Source organism: Aegilops tauschii, chromosome 1 (assembly GCF_002575655.3).
Source record: "Aegilops tauschii subsp. strangulata cultivar AL8/78 chromosome 1, Aet v6.0, whole genome shotgun sequence".
Taxonomy (NCBI): domain Eukaryota; kingdom Viridiplantae; phylum Streptophyta; class Magnoliopsida; order Poales; family Poaceae; genus Aegilops; species Aegilops tauschii.
The window spans coordinates 234,676,585-234,698,871 of record NC_053035.3 but is presented as its reverse complement, the minus strand read 5'-3'; the positions used below and the strand labels follow the sequence as shown (position 1 = coordinate 234,698,871).

Genomic DNA, 22,287 nt, shown 5'->3' with positions numbered 1-22,287 from the left:
GTAGAATCATCCTAGTCCCTGATAATTCTTTCTTTTTTTGCACATCGTCCCTGATAATAATTCTTTGAAACCTGAGGCCATCGTCGGCATTTTGGGCAGGGAACAACGGCCGGAGCCGTTAGCGCGCCGTCACCGCGAGGCAGGCCACCCGTTCCTGACTCGTATGCCAGCCACACTTTTTTCCCCTGGATCTGATGAATCCATCCTGATCCTGCCACCAGCAGCGGCCGAACTAGAATTATTGTGAGTGCGAGGAGAGCATTGCCATGTGGCGGATTCAAAACCTTCCCCCCTCCACCCACCCGGCCACCCCCATTTAGATTTGAACATTTTTAAACCACCACCACCACGTAATTCGTCCCGGATACTAAAAGCGAGGCGCCTTAATTCCATTAAAATATTCCTCCCCCACTCTCTCTCCCTCTCTCTCTGGTGTGGTGACTCTGTCCCTGTCGCTGGCTCTCTGACCCCGAGGGAAAGAGAGAGAGGGAAGGAGGCGCACGCGAGCTGCTGCGCCTGTGGAGGAGGAGCCACGCCCACGGCCACGGGGTTACGCGTCTCCACGGGTTCAGGGAGAGGGAGCTCGCGCGCGCTGCCATTCCTGAGGCCTCGGCGGTTTCCCAGATCGGCTAGTCCGCTGGTGTTTTTCTGCGGTTTTCTGTAGAATTTTGGGAGTTGTTCGCCGAGAGTGGATTGGCGCTGGGAGGAGGTCTGTGGATTTGAGGTGGTCAGCGCGGAGATCCCGTCGGAGGCGGGAGTTTTGGGTCCTCCGCGGGGTGATCTCGGGCGCGCCGGCCGGCGATGGCGTCGGTGGAGGTGCGGTCCGTGCGGAAGTCCGCGGCGTTGCGCCCGCGCGGGCCCGCCAAGGTGCAGCCCGCGCGGTCCATGTCGCTCGACTACAAGTACTCCGCCGCGCGTGCTGGCGTCGAGCCCGGCCCGGCGCCCAACGGCGTAGGGCGCCGGGCTGCGGCGGACGAGGAAGGGGATGCGGTGCCGCCCGAGGGAGACGCCGACTCTCCCTACAGCTCCAAGGCGACGACGACGGAGGAGGAGAGTGCTGGGGGTGGCGGGGAGGCCGATTCAGCGTCCTCTGCAGCCGCGGCGCCGCGGAGTCCGTCGCCGGCGGCAGCTGCTGGCCCCTCACCGCGCGACACCAGATGGGGTGACACCAGCTCCTACGGTGCTAAAAAGGTGGCTTTTCCCCCTTCGTTTTTGCCCTTTCTGTTTTCCGACACTTTGGAATGCCAGAATTTATATGGATATAATGCTTGAAATTTGGTCAGCTCCGACTGAAGTGTTTTGTGGTTTCTGAATCTGTGAACACCTATTATTCCGAGTTTTCTTTTTTGGTAGTTTGATTGAATTCCTGCATTAACCAGGTGTAGAGCTTATTTCCAGTAACCTGTAAAAACAATTGTAAAGTGCTAGGCTGAGCTACATAGATGCCAAAGATGTAATTCCATTTCGAGATGCTTTAGAGCATCTACAACCGGGACCCCCCCCCCCCCCCCCCCCCCCCCCACACACACACACACCCCAAACGTCCGGGCGGCACCTCGGACACCACCTGAACCCAAAACCCACGTCCAGGCTGTCCGACCCATATGTGGGGTGGATATGGGGCTGCCCGGACGCGTCTGCCATGTTGGACCGGCTGGCCGGCGTTGGATCCTTGTCCTTGCGGCTTCGGACTCCGAGTCGGAGGTCAATGTGCAAGGCCGGGGTCGAGGGACGATCGTGCCCGCCGTGAAAGGGAGAAGGCATGTCGCGTAGCGGCGGCCGGCGACGAGGATGCCCATGCTTGGATCCGGGCTAAGCGGCGTGCCCGAGCTGCCCGTGACCTCGTTGTGGAGCAAACCCGGGCCGTCCGTGCCCTCGCCGGCCGCCCCCCCAAGGAGGAGGATCTGAACATGTCCAATGCCGTGTCCGACACCTCCAGCTCTGGCGCCGAGCAGATCCGCCTCGACCCCTACTGTGTCTTTGACCACTACTTTCGTGAGCACGAGGACAAGGGCAAGGGCAACCGTAGGTGATGAACTAGACTATGTATATCTATATAGTGTTAATTTAGTTATGATGAAGTAGTAGAACATGCCATCATTTTGGTAGTCTCTCATGGTATGTACAACTCCCCTATGTAATGTCCGGACAATGTGAACTATGTGCAATGAAGTACATGTGTTGAAATCTACGTTGCACGTTTTTGTATGGATTTGAGGGTTTGCATATGAGGGGACGACTGCACACACGGACAAATGAGTGGCGGGCCGGCGCTGTCCGCAGACGCTTATGGGGTCATATTTGCCCAGTCCGGTTGTAGATGGTCTTAGGTTGTTGTCCACGGTACTGCAGTTATAAATGTTGCCACTTGACGTTGCAATGCCAGGAAGGCGCCATGCGAAGTTTTGGCGAGAGTTCAAGGAATGTGTTCTTCTCTAGTTCTTGACTTCTAGGTTGTTATCATTCTTATACAATTGATATGCTTGTATCTGTTTTTCAACTTGGAGTAAGACACTAATTTACCTTCTACCTAACACTTGTTGCAGAAGCATAGAGTTTTTTGCCAGCTTCCAAATGGTGATTGGGCCTTATGCACCGTGATTACTACCTCTGGTGACGAGTCTGTACTAAAGGTTCCTGAAGGAAAAGTAAGCTACCTAAAATCTGCGTGGAAGATCTTATTATCTCTTTGAAATTATGATAGTTTGACTCCCCTTCTTCCAATTGAAGGTTCTAAGATTGAAAACGGAGAGCCTTCAACCTGCAAATCCTGAAATTCTTGATGGAGTGGATGATCTTATGCAGCTGAGTTATCTAAGTGAACCATCTGTGCTGTACAACTTGCAGTACAGATATTCACAAGACATGATTTATGTGAGGATAGATTAGAACCTTGTCTTTTCTTCTGGAGTTCAATGAATTTCTTAGTGATATGCTATTGCATTGTAGACTAAAGCAGGTCCAGTTTTGGTGGCCGTCAACCCTTTTAAGAAGGTTGCACTGTATGGTAATGAGTATATTAAAGCATATAAAAACAAAACAATGGACAGTCCACATGTGTATGCAATAGCAGATTCAGCGCTTCGTGAAATGAAAAGAGGTCAGTCTATTAGTACATCTTTCTTGCTGGTATGATCTTTCAATTTTCTGAGGAAAATCATCTACATCTATGCCTAACTAATTGATATGTTCATTTGCAGATGAAGTTAACCAGTCCATTATTATAAGGTTGGTATCTTCTATTTTTTCAGTAAGAACTAAGAAGCATTCAGTGGGATTCATGTTGTAATAACTTTGCACCTGAATTGATATGTACTCCCTCCGTAAACTAATATAAGAGTGTTTAGATCACTACTTTAGTAATCTAAACACTCTTATATTAGTTTACAGAGGGAGTAATAGATAGCGGAGCCACATGAAATATGTATTTTTGGGATTGGTACTTTGCATTTTCTGCTACTTTTTTCTGTCAGCTGAACAGAATAAATAGTCATGTAACCAGTGAAATGTACTTATATTAATCGTCTCATGCATTGTCCATCATTTCAGTTCACACTGCGAGGGTCCTACCGGGATATTAAAATATGCATGGTTGTTTATCATACAAAAATTGGAACTTGAGTAGTCCACTTCCAACAGATGCAATAGGCACACGCCAACCCTATAATTGTCTCATGCATTGTCCATGATTTCAGTTCACACTACAAGGGTCCTACTGGGATATTAAAATATGCGCGGTTGTTTGTCATACAAAAATTGGGACTTGAGAATAGTCCGGTTCCAACAGATGCAATAGGCACACACCAACCCTATAATCTCATGTACCTGTTCCTTTTCCTTCACATGGTTCACCAGTAAGTAATAAATGTGGTAGATTTTTCTGTATCGCCTTAGATTGGAATAAACAGTGAGTAGTACACTGCAAAAATCTAATAAATTTACCGTAGCTGATTTAAAAGGTTCACTGTGCATGATAACTTACACTTCAGTTTGCACTTTCAACTTTTTTCTTTCATTGACATTATTTAAGCAATTGTCTTTCTTTTTTACTTAAACCATGATATGGTGAGCAAATGAATGAGTGATGCCATTTTCTATGTAGTGGTGAGAGTGGAGCAGGAAAAACAGAAACTGCAAAGATTGCCATGCAGTATCTGGCTTCACTTGGAGGTGGAAGTGGCATAGAGTATGAGATCCTACAGACTAACCCAATACTCGAGGCTTTTGGCAATGCAAAGACATTAAGAAATGATAATTCAAGTCGCTTCGTAAGTTTTTTCTTATGATTATCACAATACTGTAACGCGAACAAAGTTTGGCTAATATTCTTATATTTTTTATTACAGGGAAAGCTCATTGAAATTCATTTCAGTACGACTGGAAGAATATGTGGTGCCATGGTTCAAACATGTATGCAGATTCTACCGAGTGTACCTGCTTTATACCATTAGCATTTTCTGGTTTAAATTTAATTTTATGTTTTTTATTGATGAAATTTTCTAATGATCTTGCTGCATGCGCAATTGGACAGTTCTACTCGAGAAGGTAACTTCTAATTTTGTGGTTATCTTTTTTCTCCTAAACACTGTTTTAGGATAAGTAACCTAATCCAAACTTTTCCACTATGGTAGTCAAGGGTTGTACAGTGTGCAGTCGGTGAGCGTTCCTACCATATATTTTATCAGCTATGTGCTGGTGCTCCAACGACACTCAGAGGTACATAATCTATTCATCCTGTCTGAATTTGTTAGTCGCTGGCTTATTTGGTTCATACAGTTGTACAGGTGATGGCAGCCTAGTATATCCTCTCAAACTTCTTTTGAACATAGTCCTTTTCGTCCTGCTTATTACAAGAACTACTATTTGTACTGCTCGGCTTTCAACATAGATACTACAGTGTCTTCCATCGACAATTGACTTTGCTCCACACTTTTGCATTGCACAATACTTAGTTGTACATGGTTTTCTGTGCAATGTTTTGATACAGAGAAGTTGAATTTGAAGAAGGTGGATGAATACAAATATCTGAAACAGAGTTGTTGCTATTCAATTGCTGGCGTGGATGATGCCGAAATGTTTCGTGCTGTAACGGTATAATATACTGTTGCCTCCTAATTAAAATACCTTCTTTTACATTACCTGGGGCACAACAATAAATACGTCGCTATATAAGGCTAATTCCACAGAAGGCATTATCATGCCTGTAGTTGTTCTTGTGTACTGTCATGTTTGTTGACTTATATTTTTAATAGGAAGCCATGAACATCGTCCATATCAGCCAGGAGGACCAAGATAATGTTTTCGCAATGGTTTCAGCTGTGCTCTGGCTTGGAGATGTCTCTTTCACAATTATTGATAATGAAAATCATGTTGAGATCACTGTAGAAGAAGGTAAAAAGAACATGTGTGCTTTCAGTCGTTAATATGGTTATATGAACCATAACTTCCACAATATTATGGTATCTGGTGATGATTTGGTTAACATACTGTTGTATATCATCAGTTTTAAATACTGATGGTACCTTTACTGCTGTGTATTTTCGTCAATTTTGTTCAATGTTTTAGTATAACATACCGCAATGTGAAGATCTGAAAACAAATTAGCATTTGTATCGCATTTGTATCACTGGCTGGTTCTATTTTATAAAGTTAACAAAATAAGTTTTATTTCAGCTGCGGAAACGGTTTCACGACTTCTTGGCTGCAGTATTGAAGATCTCAATTTAGCTTTGTCAAAGCGGCACATGAAAGTTAATAATGAGAATATTGTCCAGAAGCTTACCCTTACACAGGTTAGCATGATTTCTCAACTAATGGCTAGGCAAATTACTAGCCATGAAGTTCTATTTGATTTACATCTCTTACACATCTACCTCTCTTTGGATATTGCAGGCAACTGACACACGGGATGCTCTGGCCAAAGCACTCTATGCCAGTTTGTTCGAGTGGCTTGTAGAACAAATTAACAAGTCCCTTTCAGTTGGCAAGCGTCGAACTGGGAGATCAATCAGTATTCTTGACATCTACGGCTTTGAATCATTTGATGTAATGCACTTCCCTTTGGCTTGCATTTTCACTTTTTCATTGTCAAATGTTTTCTCATGATACGCTATCAATTTGCAGAAAAACAGTTTTGAACAGTTCTGCATTAATTATGCCAATGAGAGGCTACAACAACATTTCAACCGCCATTTGTTTAAGCTTGAGCAAGAGGTGAGTTGTTGTTTGACTTTCAGGTGCATGTTTTGCAGCATTGCAATTTTACTTAGTTTCTGGTACCAGCAGGTGTACATTTTGTAGTGATCATTCTTGTTCTTTTATTGACTTCACAATACTTTCACACTACTCAGTAAAGAAAAAAAATACTTAAAAGTTACTCCCTCCATTCCTAAATATAAGTCTTTTTAGAGATTTCAATATGGACTACATACGGATGTATGTAAACGTAGTTTAGAGTGTAGATTCACTCATTTTGCTCCGTATGTAGTCCATATTGGAATCTCTAAAAAGATTTATATTTAGGAACGGAGGTAGTAAAAGAGTATTGATGCTCCTATTATTCTGTGAACTTCTCTTACTGATTATGGCTTCAATTTCTGTCACAACTGTAATGTTCTTCCTTATCTGTTGAGATTAAAATGTATTGCATGTGCTTCTTGAGATTGCTATTTCTAATCCTTTATATTGGCTAAATTCAGAAAGGCGAGATTGTTGTATAGTCACTCCACGATTTATTGATTTTCTTGTAACTTTCTAAAAATATGTCATTTTTGTGATCAGGAATATGTTGAAGATGGCATTGACTGGGCTAAGGTTGAGTTTGAGGACAACCAGGATTGCTTGAATCTATTTGAGAAAGTATGGACCTGTACATTTTCTTCATTGTTGTCATCATCAAGAAATCATAAATATGTTAGTCTGTGCTGGAATGCTTTAAATTCTGCCAGTCCTGGTGCACGTAGCTCCCCCTTGCGTAGGGTCTGTGGAAGGGTCCGAGCACTTCGGGTCTTTTGTACGCAGCCTTTCCCTACATTTCTGCAAGCTGTTTCCAGGACTCGAACCCGTGACCTCATTGTCACAAGGCGACAGCTTTACCGCTGCGCCAAGGCTCCCCTTCGCTTTAAATTCTACTAGTACTTCCTTAAAAAGCACATGCCTATTTTATTTGACATAAGCAGAGGGGGAATGCCTTTGTTTTGCTGGAAAGTGGTTAACTTGCAAAATTCCAAGTATAAATTTACTGCAAGTGCTATTTTCCCATGGCATTCAATCATTCTTAGCTAAGAGACAAAAATTGACTACTAGAAAAATAGAATGTGATAGAAGGTCTCCACATCACTCAAAGTAAAGCCTGCAGATTTCAGATTGTACCAATATGCAAATACTTCCATTTTTAGGAATACAGGGGTTCTACAAACTTGGTAAATACTCCGTGATTGACCCATCCTAACGTTGTACAAGTAAATGTAGTTACTGGTTTCTCAAACCATGATGATAACTAGCATCGGGAAAACAAGGGTGGAACATATAACTGGCTTATCACAATGGATTCTGGGTTTCCAACCAAGGTGTATATTGGGTTATGGTATGTTTGGATATGGACCAAAGTGTACCCTACAATTTTTTTTGGACATGACCATTGGCCTCTGTTTGGACAAAGACCATCTTTTTGGCATAACAATGCTTCTTTACCAACTCTAGTTCAGTTTTCTAGCCAATGTTGGCCAATCAATTGGCAAGCAAAACCTCAACCAAAATTTTGGCTCAACTTTTCGGCATGACAACCTGGGCACAAACCAAACATACCTCTTAACCTTGCTGGAGTTTAATGACTTCTGTAGATGTCTTGTGGCAAAATTAAAATAAAGAAAATAAAACTCGCTTACTTCTCTTACTGGATAAAAATGTCTGGGATTCTTTATCTTGCTTACTTCTCTTACTGGATACAGAAACCACTGGGGTTATTGTCTCTGCTGGATGAGGAATCTACATTCCCTAATGCCACAGACCTTACTTTTGCAAACAAGCTGAAGCAACATCTTGACACTAATTCTTGCTTCAGAGGAGAAAGAGGCAAGGCTTTCACTGTCCGTCACTATGCAGGAGAGGTTGGGAGTTGTCAAATATCCAGTTCTATGTTCACATCAGTCTTTCTTTTACCATTTACCAACTTTATTTCCATTTCTTTGATGATTAGGTGGCGTATGACACATCGGGTTTTCTGGAGAAGAACAGAGATTTATTGCACATGGACTCGATTCAGTTCCTTGCCAAATGCAAATTATCTATACCACAAACGTTTGCATCTAAGATGCTTGCTCAGTCTGATAATCTAGAATCCGTACCATACAGGCCTAGTGTTGCTGATTCGCAGAAGTTAAGTGTAGCAATGAAGTTTAAGGTAAAAACCTTTGTGGCCCCAAAGTAAGTTCGAAGGAGATCTTGAATGAATCAGATCAACTGTTAACAACCGTTTGTTTAAATGTTTCGCAGGGACAATTGTTCCAACTTATGCAAAGACTTGAAAGCACAACACCACACTTCATACGTTGTATTAAACCAAATAATTTGCAACTCCCTGCCATTTACGGACAAGAACTTGTGCTTCAACAACTGAAATGCTGCGGGGTTCTTGAAGTTGTGCGCATTTCAAGATCTGGGTACCCAACGAGAATGACTCATCAGAAGTTTGCTCGGCGGTAATTCAAATATCTGTATATCTGTATTATGCTTCTGATTTTTGTTGTGTCCAAGATGTTAACGATTCAAGTTATCAGGTATGGTTTTCTTCTTCTTGAGGATGTTGCGTCTCAAGATCCACTTAGTGTTTCGGTTGCAATTCTTCATCAATTCAACATTTTGCCTGAGATGTATCAAGTTGGCTACACAAAGTTATTCTTCCGAACTGGTCAGGTCAGTCAAGCAGTCTTTGTTTCATTTATTAACATGCCTTTATTGTTGTATTCCATACATTATACTGCTACTTTGTTTACACTCTCTATTCTTCTCGTACTCACTGGGTTTCACTTTCAGTAGACAAGTAATTAGATAAGGATTCCTTATACTGCCCAATATTTCACAACAGGGCAGCTTAGTAATTTGATATTCGGCTGATATGCTGGTGATTTGCTAGTGCACTGATTTGCTGTTGTCTAGCAAGGCCATTAATAAGTACATTCAGTGATTTGCTAGTAGAGGCAGTAAGATACCAAATTTATATATTCTACTGTCCTAGTCGGGATGAATCGTACTAAGCATACACTAAAGTAAGGAGTAAAAAATACACAGAAATTGGGATCCAAAAGATCCAGGTAGTACGGCAGCACTGATCTATAAACAACAAAGTTTCATAAATAGAAAAAACAATAAAATATATATACAAGAAAAATGCACCAAACAGGTATCAAGGTAGGGATGCTTTCCAAAGAGCATGCCAAGAGCACAAGGGCTCACGGTTCACAAATTTTTGAACTACATCTGGTGTTTTGTTTAGTGAATGACAACTGGCGCTTCTCGTTCTTCTAGTGTACACGGCAGTGTCAGTTTGGCTTGCCTTCTTTTCCTTGTGAAGCGATGTATTTCTGGAAAATGCTGTATCACCGTGTTTGTTCATCTGTACTTTATTGCATATCAGGTTGACATATTTTCAAGTAGAGGTGTTGGCCTATGATACTTGTATGAATTGACATCACATGTTTAAAGTTGCTTTCTAAAATTTATAATTCATAATTATGCTGTCTTTGAAGTTTGAGTGGTTATCTATACATTCATCTACTACTAAGCTTTTAAGTCACTATCTTGTGTTGCTTCTTTTTTGGGAACTGAAGATTGGCAACCTTGAGAATACTCGGAATCGTACTCTGCATGGTGTTTTAAGGGTTCAAAGTTGTTTCCGAGGGTATCAAGCACGGCGCCATGCAAGTGAACGAAGCAGAGGAGTTTTGGCTCTTCAATCATGTACGGTATCCAAGCCCCGCTGCTTTATGCATTTTACTGTATTTCTTGTTGCTGTATCATTCTCTCCTGCTCATGCTTACTGTATGGGCTGGTTGCTCTTCACATCTTGCAGTCATTCGTGCTGAGAATGCAAGGCAAAGTTATTCATCTCTGTTGAGGAAACATAGGGCAGCCACTCTTGTGCAGAAAAATCTAAGAGGCTGGCGTGCAAGAAGATACTTCATCAAGATACGGAAGGCTTCAGTGGTTATACAATCTGGTAAGAAGATTTTCCTCATTCTTGTCAGACTCTGCAAAGATAGAAGTGGCAGTATGACTCACTATTTCTGGTTCCCTATTGTCTTCGCATAATATGAAGGTATCCGCGGCTGCCTTGTTAGAAGATGCGCCGGCAATGTCGATCTACTGAACGTGTTGAGAGAATTCGAGTCGAAAAAGGTACACAGCATATCTGTTTCTATGCTATCTAAAATATGATGTCCATGCTAGTAATGTTTCTCATTTGGAACTGCAGAAAATTTGTTTACACTATCTGCTCGCGCTTAAACCCATGAATTAAATTATTTCAGGAGGCAGACGGCGACCAAATCTTGATCAAGGCGTCTTTCCTGGCCGAGCTACAACGGCGAATCCTTCGTGCCGAGGCGACAGTTCGAGAGAAGGACGAGGAGAACGAGATGCTACACCAGCGGCTCCAGCAATACGAGAACCGGTGGCTAGAATACGAGCAGAAAATGAAGGCGATGGAGGAGATGTGGCAGAAGCAGATGCGGTCGCTGCAGTCGAGCCTGTCGGTGGCCAAGAAGAGCCTGGCCCTGGACGAGACGCCTCGGATGTCCGACTCGTCCGTGGAGCAGAGCTGGGAGAGCAACGGGAACCACGTCGGTGGGGGCTCCTCCCAGCAGCTGGCGGCGGCGCCGCGGATCACCGGGCGCGAGATGAACGCCAGCATGAGCGTCATCGGGCGGTTGGCGGAGGAGCTGGAGCAGCGGAGCCAGGTGTTCGCCGACGACGCCAAGTTCCTGGTGGAGGTCAAGTCCGGGCAGGCGGACGCGAGCCTGAACCCGGACGTGGAGCTCCGCAGGCTGAAGCAGAACTTCGACTCGTGGAAGAAGGACTTCGGCTCCCGCATCAGGGAGACCAAGGTGATCCTGAACAAGCTCGCGAGCGGCGGCGGCGGCGGCGGCAACGAGTCCTCCCCCAACTCGGCCAAGCGGAAGTGGTGGGGCAGGCTCAACACCTCCAAGTTCTCGTGAGTTTCTTATGGTGTCTGATGATGATGGTGATGGTGTAGACGCGCCGGCATTTTACACGCCGGCGCTAGTCCTAGAGAGGTTTGTGAGTGCTGCTGCTGCGGAGTCCAGTGTTTTGGGCTGGATGAGTATGTGATTCGTGGAGGGCGAGTTGTATAGTTCTTCCACTGGGGGGCTGCTTCTTTTCCAGGCCGCCCATGAACCACTGAGTTGTGATGTAATTACTTGCTAAGATGTACTACTACTGCTTAAAAGGGGAGAGATTGGGGATTGCTAGTGCCATTTTGTCTTTTGTGTATGTATATGTTTGTATGCGGTTTAGTTTAACTGCAGCCAAGTAGGCTGTGTGCATCTATTCATCCATGCATATGGACTTGCATATATGGCCTTGCATGTTTGTTTTGCACAAGCAGGTGTAAATTGTTTTGATGAATCTGCACACGTGATTGGTTTCAGTTCAGTCATCCAGAATATCTTCACTGCTCAAGATTAGATAATACTATCAGGGAAGTTGCAACGTAGTCAAAGTATAATAATTTTAGCAACTGAATGGCAATACATCTTGCAACAGGTTGCAACGTAGTCAAAGTACAATACTGTAAATAATTCCAGCAACTGAATGGCAATACATTCCCTGTGCTCCGGCATCGTCCACCTATAAGTTGACCAGGACGTCTTATTTATTTCAGCAGCGCTAACTGCGCTGCTTACATTATCCAAGCTTGCCATTCAGCCGGCCTGTTCTTGCTTCAGACCTTCGATCCTGTAATAGTAAACCCAAAACATAACCAGCTCAATTATTATTTACAATAATGAGCTCGAACGGCATCGATGACTAATAAACCCAGTACATCTACGTATTTCTCTTAGGTTTGAATGTACTAGCACTCTGGTGGGGTAAGCATCTCAGTCTCAGTTCATTCATGTGCAGGCTGTTAGTTAACCAAGTGAAGCAGCAGCTAGCTCACCTCCGCAGTTCCCAGGGATGCTGACGCCGCACTGCTGGGAGACGTAGAACACCTTCTCCATGCTGATGTTGTCCCTCACGCCGGGGCTGCCCAGGTAGCTGCAGACGCAGGGCACGTCCACGCTCTTCACGGCGTCGCAGCACTCCTGCGACGGCGGCACCGTCGGCGCGCCCTTCTGCACGTACTTGTAGCAGGCCTCGTTGAGCGCCACAACGTCGTCCTGGCAGCCTGCTGGGTCCGCCACAGCCGCGCCGCCGGCCGCCGGCCCCGCCGCCGCCGCAGCAGCGGCAAGGAGAAGGAGCATCGCCATCGCAGTCAGGCTGGCGCGGGCGAGCTGAGACATCTTGCTGGTGTTCCCTTTACGCCGATGCTGTGCTGTGTGTGTCTCGTGGATGTGGATGGTTGCTCTTGTGGTGCGGCGGTGATGTGCCATGCCTTGGGTATTTATAGTGCTTGATGGTTCTAGAGGATCTGGCTTGTTTGGTGGGCGGGCTGGCGGGGGAGCTGGTGCTTCGGCTGGGAACCGGCCATGGAAATGCAATGCTTGTGAGCTGGTTCCACGGTGCGTGCTTGCTTGATCTTTGTTTTGCATGCAAATGCGATAGGTGTGAGAATGTTGGTGAGTTTGTTGTAGTCCCTGACCGTCCGCATAGGCGCATACCTGAACAGAACTTCAGATAGAGAGGTTTGGATGCTAGATAAATTTCGGCATGGATGTTTACATGCCCTCAAACATATCATTATTTATTTGCACAATTTGGTGGAAAAATCTTGCTTAGCCTTAAGATAAGCAATTGCGGCCGTGGAAGTAGTCAAGTTGTAAGTGCATCACGGCCCCCATAGTGGGTTTTGATGATTTATGACAACAAGACTAAATAAAGGGACTAAAATTTCTCAAAGTGTCGATCAGCTATAGTGTATAGTCCCAAAAGTTGTTGAGTTTGGAGGATGGTCCGTGACCCCTCGAAACCTAAGGATCAAGCTTTGGCATGATCACTTCGAGTCGTATACATGTTTACATGCCCTCAACCACCATTATTTATTTACGCAATTGAGTGGAAAAAAAAAGCAATCATGGTGGTCATGTAAGTAGTCAAGCTGTAAGTGCATCTAGGACCCCATAGTGGGTTTTGATGAATCATGACAACAAGATTGAATAAAGGGACTAACAATTTCTCATATGTTGATCAGCTATAGTCCCAAAAGATATTGAGTTTGGAAGATGGTTCGTGAACCCTCGAATCGAAGGATCAAGCTTTGGCATGATCACTTCGAGTCATAGGTATGCCGATACTATGAAAGGGGGTCTTGGGTCTTGTGAGAAGTACTTCTTGCTATGTGATCAAAGTTCAGTCTCCAAAACCCATCAAAATTTCTCATTATTCCAAGTCCTAACTCTCTTCACATTCATTTGTTCGGAACGTCCAAGTTGATTCCATCCGGAGCCTCTGAAGCAATCTAGAGAGTTAGTTAGTTGCACTTTGTGCACTTCGGATCCTCCAAGCAAGGTGTCTCGTATATCCGAGATGGTACAAAAACTTTCTACTCATGTTCGGTACCTCTAGGTGACTTGTGTCCCAATAATCCTACACCTACTAAAAGTCCTACGTAAGTTTACTTAACCTTCCATACATTCCCTCCTCCCCCCTAATTTAACCGGGGTGGGCCCCATCTGCTATCCTAGCCCAATTACCCACCTCCACATAAGCTTTTACTTAAAAGCCTCATGTAAGCTTTCGTACGTGCAACATTGCTCCTTTTGTCCAGTAGCCGTGAGTGTCATCTGTCCAATACCTCCGAGCCAATTAAAGTTTGGACTAAAAGTTTCGTACAAACACTCTGAGTGAGTTTCATCTGGACATTGTGAGATCATATAGTAGCAAAATCCCAGGATTATAGTATAGTTCAAAGCCTCCGAATGTTGTGTGGTCAGAGCCTTCGGGTTGTAATCTATGTTCTATCCAAAAACCATAAGTTTCATTCAAAATCTTTGAGTTACTTCCATCGGGTCCTCCAAGCTTTTGTGGAAAATTCACCTTTGTGCGTTCGGAGTCACCGAGTGTATTCTTTTCATGAAGGAAATATGTCCTAGAGGCAATAATAAAGTTGTTATTTTATATTTCCTTATTCATGATAAAGGTTTATTATTCATGCTAGAATTGTATTGATCGAAAACCTTAACATGTGTGAATACATAAACAAACACCGTGTCCTAGTGAGCCTCTACTAGACTAGCTCGTTGATCAAAGATGGTTAAGGTTTCCTAACCATGAACATGAGTTGTCATTTGATAACGGGATCACATCATTAGGAGAATGATGTGATGGACAAGATCCATCCGTTAGCTTAGCATAATGATCGTTCAGTTTTATTGCTATTGCTTTCTTCATGTCAAATACATATTCCTTTGACTATGAGATTATGCAACTCCCGGATACCGGAGGAATAGCTTGTGTGCTATCAAACGTCACAATGTAACTGGGTGATTATAAAGATGCTCTAAAGGTATCTCTAAAGGTTTTTGTTGAGTTGGCATAGATCGAGATTAGGATTTGTCACTCCGAGTATCGGAGAGGTATCTCTGGGCCCTCTCGGTAATATACATCATAAGCTTGTAAGGAAACGATTAAGGAGTTCGTCATGAGGTGATGTATTACGGAACGAGTAAAGAGACTTGCTGGTAACGAGATTGAACTAGGTATGAAGATACCGAGTTGTGTGATTTGGTGACCGAATGTTGTTCGGAGCCCTGGATGAGATCACGGACATGACGAGGAGTCTTCAAATGGTCGAGAGGTAAAGATTGATATATAGGATGATAGTATTCGGACACAGAAGTGTTTCGAGAGGTATCGAGTACTTATCGGGTCACTGGAAGGGGTTCCGGGCACCCCTGGCAAAAGATATGGGCCTTATGGGCCAAGAGGGGAAACACACCAGCCACAAGGGGCTGGTGCGCCCCCTATATGGGCCAGCCTAAGGAGGGGAAGGAAAGGGGAGAAGGGAAAGGAAAGTGTGGATTAGGATTCTCACTTCCTTCCCTCTCACCCTTCTTTCCTTCCCCTCGGTTCTATATGGCAGGGGGCGGCTTGGGAGGGACTCCAAGTAGGATTCCTCCTACTTGGGCTGGGCTATTCTGTTACGCGTAACAGAATATTATTCTGTTACCCTACTTGAACTGATGGTTTCAGGCGATTGTACTGATGATTTTCATCTCGTCGAACTGATCGTCTTTTTGTCGGAATGGGGCGTGTAATATATCGTTAGAAAGCTTTTGACATCTACATTACAAATATATAGGAATTTTTTGCAAAATCTTTATGGTTTAAGAGCAGTTTTGAAAAAACCTTTTTTCCAACACCGAAAACGCGAATCGTATTTTGGACTCAATTTTCAAATGTTTTGTCGGAATTGAGCAAATAAGATGGCGTTGGAAAGCTGGTGAAAATCCGCATCTTCCATATATCTATTGTTTTTTCTAATTCTATACGATTTAAAAGTAATTTGGAAAACAGTGAAATTCTGGGCGAAATGTATTTTCGCGATTGTTTGCAAACGGTTTGTCGGATTGATGCAAATGATACGGCGTTGGAAAACTATGAAAAATGCGCAACTTTTTCATATTGAAACGTTTTTCTAATTCCTTACGGTTTAAAAACGAATTCGAATACGGTCAAATTTGATTTTGAACGCGATTTTTTTAAAGTTTGTCGAAATGAGGCAAATAATATACGGTTGGAAAGATATCAAAAATATGAAACTTAGTCATGTTGAACGTTTTCTCAAATTCGCAACCGTTGAAGAGTAATTTCGATTACGATAAGACCCATCGTGTTGTTTTTTCGTCAGAAAAAACAGAGTGCTTGTACTGATCTACGTGTGTGTTTGTACTGATATATTCTTCGGAGAGTAATTTCGAAAGGTTCCGAAAAAAGAGTACTTGAACTGATGTTTGCATGGGTTTGTACTGAGCGTGTTTTTTACTAACTATACTTTGCTCTGTTTTGGGTAATATTTTTGCTCGTAAGTTTTCAACGGTTTATTGTATCGTCGCCCCTGTACTTGCATGGTTTATATCATGAAACTGAATGATATTTTTTCAAAAAAATATTTTTTTATTCTTTTTTTGAACTAAACATTTTTTCATAACGATGTTCTGGACTTCTCTTATTTTACGACTTGTACTTTTCCTATTTGAATTGCATGGGGTCTCTTTTTTCTTGAACTTTTACAAGTTGAATTTCTGTCATTTCTTTAATTCCGAACGGACCACCATTTTTAACTTGTACTGATCAATATTTTTAATTCAACTATTTTTCCTTTGTAGAACGGATCACCGTTTTTGTTTGTACTGATCAGTTGTAGAACTTGGATGTCAACGTCACAGAATTACACTTTGGACGGATCACCTTCTCTCATCTGGACTAACCACAAAACTTGCATCAGGAAACTCACAAAAACAAGGACGATTACAACGAGATCGACAAGAATGTATGAACCATACCATTTTTAGCTCAATAAATACTATACACGGAACAAGCAAAACTTATTAAACAAGATGTTTCCGAAGTTTCTCACATTAACACTTTTTTATAATACAAAACCGAATGGTTCACTTTTACCTCCTCTCTTTAAAGTATTACAAACTGACGAAATAAAATGGTGAGCACAATGCATTTTTGTATCACAGTTGGTAATAGGGGCACAATCCATGTAAATTGTATAAAAGGTAAGTACGAGTAAAAATGGATTGCTGGTGTTTTTATATAGTTTGTAGTACCATCACAATCAAAGCTCGTACTGACATAAGCTCTGGTCGTGCTCCGGCCAGAAAAAGATACATAAGTACACTGCAGCCAAAGTATTACAAACTAACAAACATAATTAGCCACCTCGCTAGAACAGAGCATCTCAGACGCCTCTACTCCTGTTGCTTTTCCCTGTGCAGGAGGCTGTTGACGGAGCACGCAGTGATGCAGGTGGCCATGGTAGCGACACGGGTAGTGACGCAGGTCTCCGAACTGATGGTCGCGACGAACTCGGCCACCCTGAAGCCACGGGGTTGGACTGAGCATGGCGCTGAAGTTGAGTAGAACATTTAGGAATTAGCATAAATAGGAAACAACAAACAGGTGAAGAAACCGTGAAGTGAAATGAGTTATAGAAGACAGTATGCATTTTTCTCACTAAAACAAACTTTTGTTTGTGTGCAACTTCTGTACTTGCATACATTTGGAGGGAGAAACACAGAAAATACAACCACATGGACCAACACATTTGGAGGGAGAAACTATAGACGTACATCACGGGGTAGCAAATAAAATGAACTCCAGGCACAACATTTTTTTAACTTCTTTTTGTATCTCGCAAACTGAAAATAAGAAGAAAGGAAATTAGAACACAAAGTAAGAAGAAAGCAGAGCACCAGTGCTTGTGCGGCATGGATCCGTCAACCCTTTTGCATCCTAGTTCCAGCCAGCATGAGCTAGCACCTCCTGGATCGAGCTGCAGTAGTGCAGCACAACGCATGAGAGAGATAAAAAGGTGAGTAGCAGCATGTACAGGGAGGGGAGAAAGCAACTATAGCAAACGAGCATCCACGGGCAGAGAGAGATGCAGCAACGGCTGGACATGCGCATTGTCAATGGAGGGATGGTAGCCTGCTTTGTCGGGCAAAGACGCTGGCCCTCACCGTCAGGCACCGGCGATGGGCGCGCGGCAGTGCTCGGGGGTCCCGGGGCAACGCGACGCGGGTTGGCGGGCTTTCACTTTTTTCCTTGTTGTGTGTGCTCAACTTGGCCGGTTGCACAGTGCTAGTGAAGATGGTGGGTGTGATTCTACTTGGACTGGCGTCAACCCTCGACTTGGACGGCTGCAAGCACCCGTGGTGGACGAGCTATTGCTCGAGGGCTGAAACTTTGTCTAAAATCACAAAACTGACGAGAGGATAATGTACACAAACAGAATAGTAAGTTCAGAAAAAAGATTCAGAACAAAAGATCAAAAAAGGCAATTTTTTGTCCAGCATACAACTTTGCATAATGACAACAAAAATTTCAAAAAAAAAGGCAGCCCCAGTGCATATAGCTCCCGCTTGCGCAGGGTCTGGGGAAGGGACGCGGCTCGTCTGCAGTGCCTTCACACACGGCAGAACTGCCGTACGGGCCAAAATCAACCATTCATTCACTTTCCATCCCATCCAACGGTCTTCTGCTACCGAGCGAGAGCTGCTAATAAACTAGGCGCCAAAATCACGTCTGCCGTCTGGCCTTCTCGCGCCAAAAATTGCCGCGCCGCGTACCAAGGTGAGCTGCTCATCGCCGCGTAGAACCAAGTTCCTGTTAAGCTGCTGCCGCTGCCGCCGCATCAAATTCAACGGATCTGCGGCCGCTGCGTCGCCCGTCGAGCAGCGGCCGCCGCGTCGCCCGTTCGAGCAGCCGCCGCCGCGTCAAATTCAAACTGCACGTACACGTTGCGATCTAAAACAAGGAGTCGCGTTTGATCTTCATAGGTAAAAACCAAACATCATCATTGATCCCCTAATCCACTTTTCAAAACTGATCCGATATTCTTCCTTGTACAGTCCAATGAAAAACACAAACGAGGGAGATTACGAGGCCAAAGGTAGTCTGAATACGTGAGTGAGATGCAGTATAAATATTACAGTTCTATTTTTAAGTTATTTATTTATGCCCAGCGTACACTAATTTCAGTACTCTGTTAGTAGAGTGCACTTCAGTTTCCTTGAGAAAACTGAAAACTGCTATATTCGGATTGTGCTTGGCACGGCTGTACCTGCAATTTTTGGTGCTTGGCATGGCTGTACCTAGAGACCACTAGCAAACTTGGGGCGCTCCAGACTTCAGAGGACCAGATAGAGGATGGGATGCAATGCAACTGCGGCATCTCAACCAACATGGCAGCGACAGTGGCTCGACGGTAACGCAGCGGCTGCAGCTCGACGGTGACGACGCGGAGGTGGCTCCGTTGGACGTAACGTGGCGGCGACGACGGCGGCGGCAGCTTGACGGCGACGAAACTGCTGCAGCTCAATAGCAACGAGGGCAGCCCTAGAGTTCATAATAAAATAACACCATATGACACACATCAATCAACCCTAATGTCACCTAGATACTCCAATGTCACCACAAGTATTCGTGGGTTAATTATACGATGTGCATCACACAATTTCAAATTCATAATATTCAATCCAACACAAAGAACTTCAAAGAGTACCCCAAGATTTCTATCGGAGAAAGTAATATGAAAACGCGTATCAACCCCTATGCATAGATTACCCCAATGTCACCACGGGAATCCGCAATTTGATAACCTAAACATAAATCAAGTGAATCAGTAGAACATCCCATTTCACCACGAATATCCCATCGCAAGACATACATCAAGTGCTCTCACATCCAAAAGATTCAATCTGACATAACAAAAGCTCAAAGGAAAAGATTCAATTCATCAAAGAAGGTAGAGAGGGAAGAACACCATATGATCCAAATATATTAACAAAGCTCGCGGTACATCAAGATCATGCCAAATCAAGAACACATAGCTACTGGTACATACCCTCAGTCCCGAGGGCGAACTACTCCCTCCTCATCATGGTGGCCACCGGGAGGATGAAGATGGCCTCCGGTGATGATTTCCCCCTCCGGCATGGTGCCGGAACGGGGTCCCGATTGAGTTTTCATGGATACAGAGGCTTGCGGCAGTGGAACTTCTCGTCTATTGTTCTTTTTTATGTTTGGGGTATTTATAGGAATTTTTGGCGTCAGTCTCATGCCAGGGGCCCACAAGCTCAGGGGGTGCGCCCCCTAGGCTTGTGGCTCCCTCGTCCACTTCCTGGCCCAACTCCGGTGCTTCGGGGGTCTCTTTTGGTCCATAATAAATCACCGTAAATTTTCAGCCCATTCCGAGAACTTTTATTTCTGCTCAAAAAATGACACCACGGTAGTTCTCCTGAAAACAACATTAGTCCATGTTAGTTCTAATCAAATCATACCGAAACCATATAACATTGTTGTAAAGATGGCATGAATACTTCATAAATTATAGATACGTTGGAGACGTATCAGTGACCAATCAAGTAGGCGACTAAGGTGTAAGCACCGAAGATGAAGATCCCTTCCGGCGCGTAGATCGCGTCTGGAACCGATCCAGATTCCCATCCAATTGTGGCGACTACATATCGAGACATGCATGGGCCACCAACATCGGAGCTAAATCCAATGGATCACGTGTAGGTGGTCCTCATCTGGTAGTTGATACGTCTCCGTCGTATCTATATTTTTTGATTGTTTCATGCCAATATTCTACAACTTTCATATACTTTTGGCAACTTTTTATATTATTTTGGGACTAACATATTGATCCAGTGTCGAGTGCAGTTCCTGCTTGTTGCATGTTTTTTGCACAGAATATCCATATCAAACGGAGTCCAAACATGATAAAAATTTACGGAGATTTTTTTGGAATATATGTGATTTTTGGGGAAAAGAATCAACGCGAGATGATGCATGAGGGGCCCACAAGCCCTAGGGGGCGCCCCCTACCCTGGGCGCGCCTGGGAGGCTTGTGGCCACCCCGTAAGGTGGTTGGTCCCCTTCTTCGGCCGCAAGAAAGCTAATATCCGGATAAAAATCGTGTTAAAATTTCAGCCCAATCGGAGTTACGGATCTCCGGGAATTTAAGAAACGGTTAAAGGACAGAACCTGGGAACGCAGAAAGAGAAGGAAATAGAGAGAGAGAGTGAGAGAGAGAGAGAGAGAGAGAGAGAGAGAGAGATATCCAACCTCGGAGGGGCTCCCGCCCCTTCGCCGCCATGGAGGCCATGGACCAAAGGGGAAACCCTCCTCCCATCTAGGGGGGGGGGGTCAAGGAAGAAGAAGAAGGAGGAGGAGCAGGAGGAGGGGGGCTCTCTCCCCCTCTCTCCCGGTGGCGTCGGAATGTCGTCGAGGCAATCATCGTCTGACGACGATCTACTCCAACAACTCCGTCATCTTCACGAACACCTCCATCACCTTCCCCCATCTATATTCAGCGGTCCACTCTCCCGCAACCCGTTGTACCCTCTACTTGAACATAGTGCTTTATGCTTCATATTATTATCCAATGATGTGTTGTCATCCTATGATGTCTGAGTAGATTTTTGTTGTCCCATCGGTAATTGCTGAATTGCTATGATTGGTTTAATTTGCTTGTGGTTATGGTGCTATCCTTTGGTGCCCATCATATGAGCGCGCGTGTGGATCACACCATAGGGTTAGTTGTATGTTGATATGACTATGTATTGGAGGGCAAGGGTGATAGCGGCTTCAGCCTAGCATAGAAATTGATGCATACGGGATTGAAGGGGGATCAATATATCTTAATGCTATGGTTGGGTTTTACCTTAATGAACGTTAGTAGTTGCGAATGCTTGCTAATAGTTCCAATCATAAGTACATAGAATTCCAAGTAAGGGATGACATGCTAGCAGTGGCCTCTCCCAGATAAAACTTGATATCGGTCTAGTAACATAGTCAATTGCTTAGGGGCAATTCCGCAACTCCTACCACCACTTTTCCACACTCGTTAAACTAACGTAATTGTTTCTTTATCTAAACAGCCCCCAGTTTTTATTTATGTCCTCTTTATTATCTTGCAAACCTATCTTACCACAACTACAAAGTGCTTCTAGTTTCATACTTGTTCTAGGTAAAGCGAGCGTTAAGCGTGCGTAGAGTTGTATCGGTGGTCGATAGAACTTGAGGGAATATTTGTTCTACCTATAGCTCCTCGTTGGGTTCGACACTCTTACTTATCGAGAAAGCTACAATTGATCCCCTATACTTGTGGGTTATCAGTAGTCTTGGCTAGATGGTAAGAAAGACACAAGGGACACCGGTGTTTACCAAGATTCAGGCCCTCTCGAAGAGGTAACACCCTACGTCCTACTTTGCTTGTATTGATTGTGGATGGGGTACAAAGTACATGTGATCTACCGTGAGAATGTATGTGAATGAATCTGATGGTTTATCGTCTAGACTGGCCTTGGTTTATATAATACACCGAAAGCCTAGGATAGTGGGAGTCCCAATAGATCCACACGCTCTCAC

The 22,287-nt window shown here is 44.1% G+C and overlaps 2 protein-coding genes and 1 long non-coding RNA gene across 3 annotated transcripts; 1 reads left to right on the top strand and 2 right to left on the bottom strand.

Annotated features, from left to right (window-relative positions):
- The first annotated feature begins 308 nt into the window (after nt 1–308).
- On the top strand, nt 309–11,492 carry LOC109772934 (myosin-1). Its single transcript, XM_020331639.4, has 23 exons — nt 309–1,191; nt 2,547–2,648; nt 2,731–2,874; nt 2,950–3,100; nt 3,201–3,228; nt 4,103–4,268; nt 4,347–4,410; nt 4,532–4,545; nt 4,632–4,716; nt 4,988–5,091; nt 5,253–5,391; nt 5,674–5,792; nt 5,893–6,045; nt 6,124–6,213; nt 6,781–6,858; nt 7,950–8,108; nt 8,198–8,401; nt 8,494–8,699; nt 8,778–8,913; nt 9,828–9,957; nt 10,070–10,216; nt 10,316–10,395; nt 10,527–11,492. The coding sequence occupies exons 1-23, from the start codon at nt 802–804 to the stop codon at nt 11,211–11,213; spliced, it is 3,576 nt and encodes a 1,191-aa protein (XP_020187228.1). The 5' UTR covers nt 309–801; the 3' UTR covers nt 11,214–11,492.
- A 237-nt stretch (nt 11,493–11,729) lies between these two features.
- Nucleotides 11,730–12,605, bottom strand: LOC109772936 (uncharacterized). Its single transcript, XM_020331640.4, has 2 exons — nt 12,179–12,605; nt 11,730–11,973 (listed from the first exon to the last, which is right to left on the bottom strand). The coding sequence occupies exons 1-2, from the start codon at nt 12,519–12,521 to the stop codon at nt 11,960–11,962; spliced, it is 357 nt and encodes a 118-aa protein (XP_020187229.3). The 5' UTR covers nt 12,522–12,605; the 3' UTR covers nt 11,730–11,959.
- Nucleotides 12,606–16,892: 4,287 nt separating this feature from the next.
- On the bottom strand, nt 16,893–18,192 carry LOC120967916 (uncharacterized). The gene is made up of 2 exons (XR_005761764.1): nt 17,604–18,192; nt 16,893–17,257 (listed from the first exon to the last, which is right to left on the bottom strand). It is a non-coding gene; the product is annotated as an uncharacterized lncRNA (long non-coding RNA).
- Between the last annotated feature and the right edge of the window lie 4,095 nt (nt 18,193–22,287).

Coding starts and splice junctions, on each gene's coding strand:
- LOC109772934 (XM_020331639.4), top strand. CDS start 802: ATGGCGTCGGTGGAGGTGCGGTCCGTGCGGAAGTCCGCGGCGTTGCGC. Junction 2,649..2,730: donor TAAAGGTTCCTGAAGGAAAA/GTAAGCTACCTA, acceptor TTCCAATTGAAG/GTTCTAAGATTGAAAACGGA. Junction 8,914..9,827: donor TATTCTTCCGAACTGGTCAG/GTCAGTCAAGCA, acceptor TGGGAACTGAAG/ATTGGCAACCTTGAGAATAC.
- LOC109772936 (XM_020331640.4), bottom strand. CDS start 12,521: ATGTCTCAGCTCGCCCGCGCCAGCCTGACTGCGATGGCGATGCTCCTT.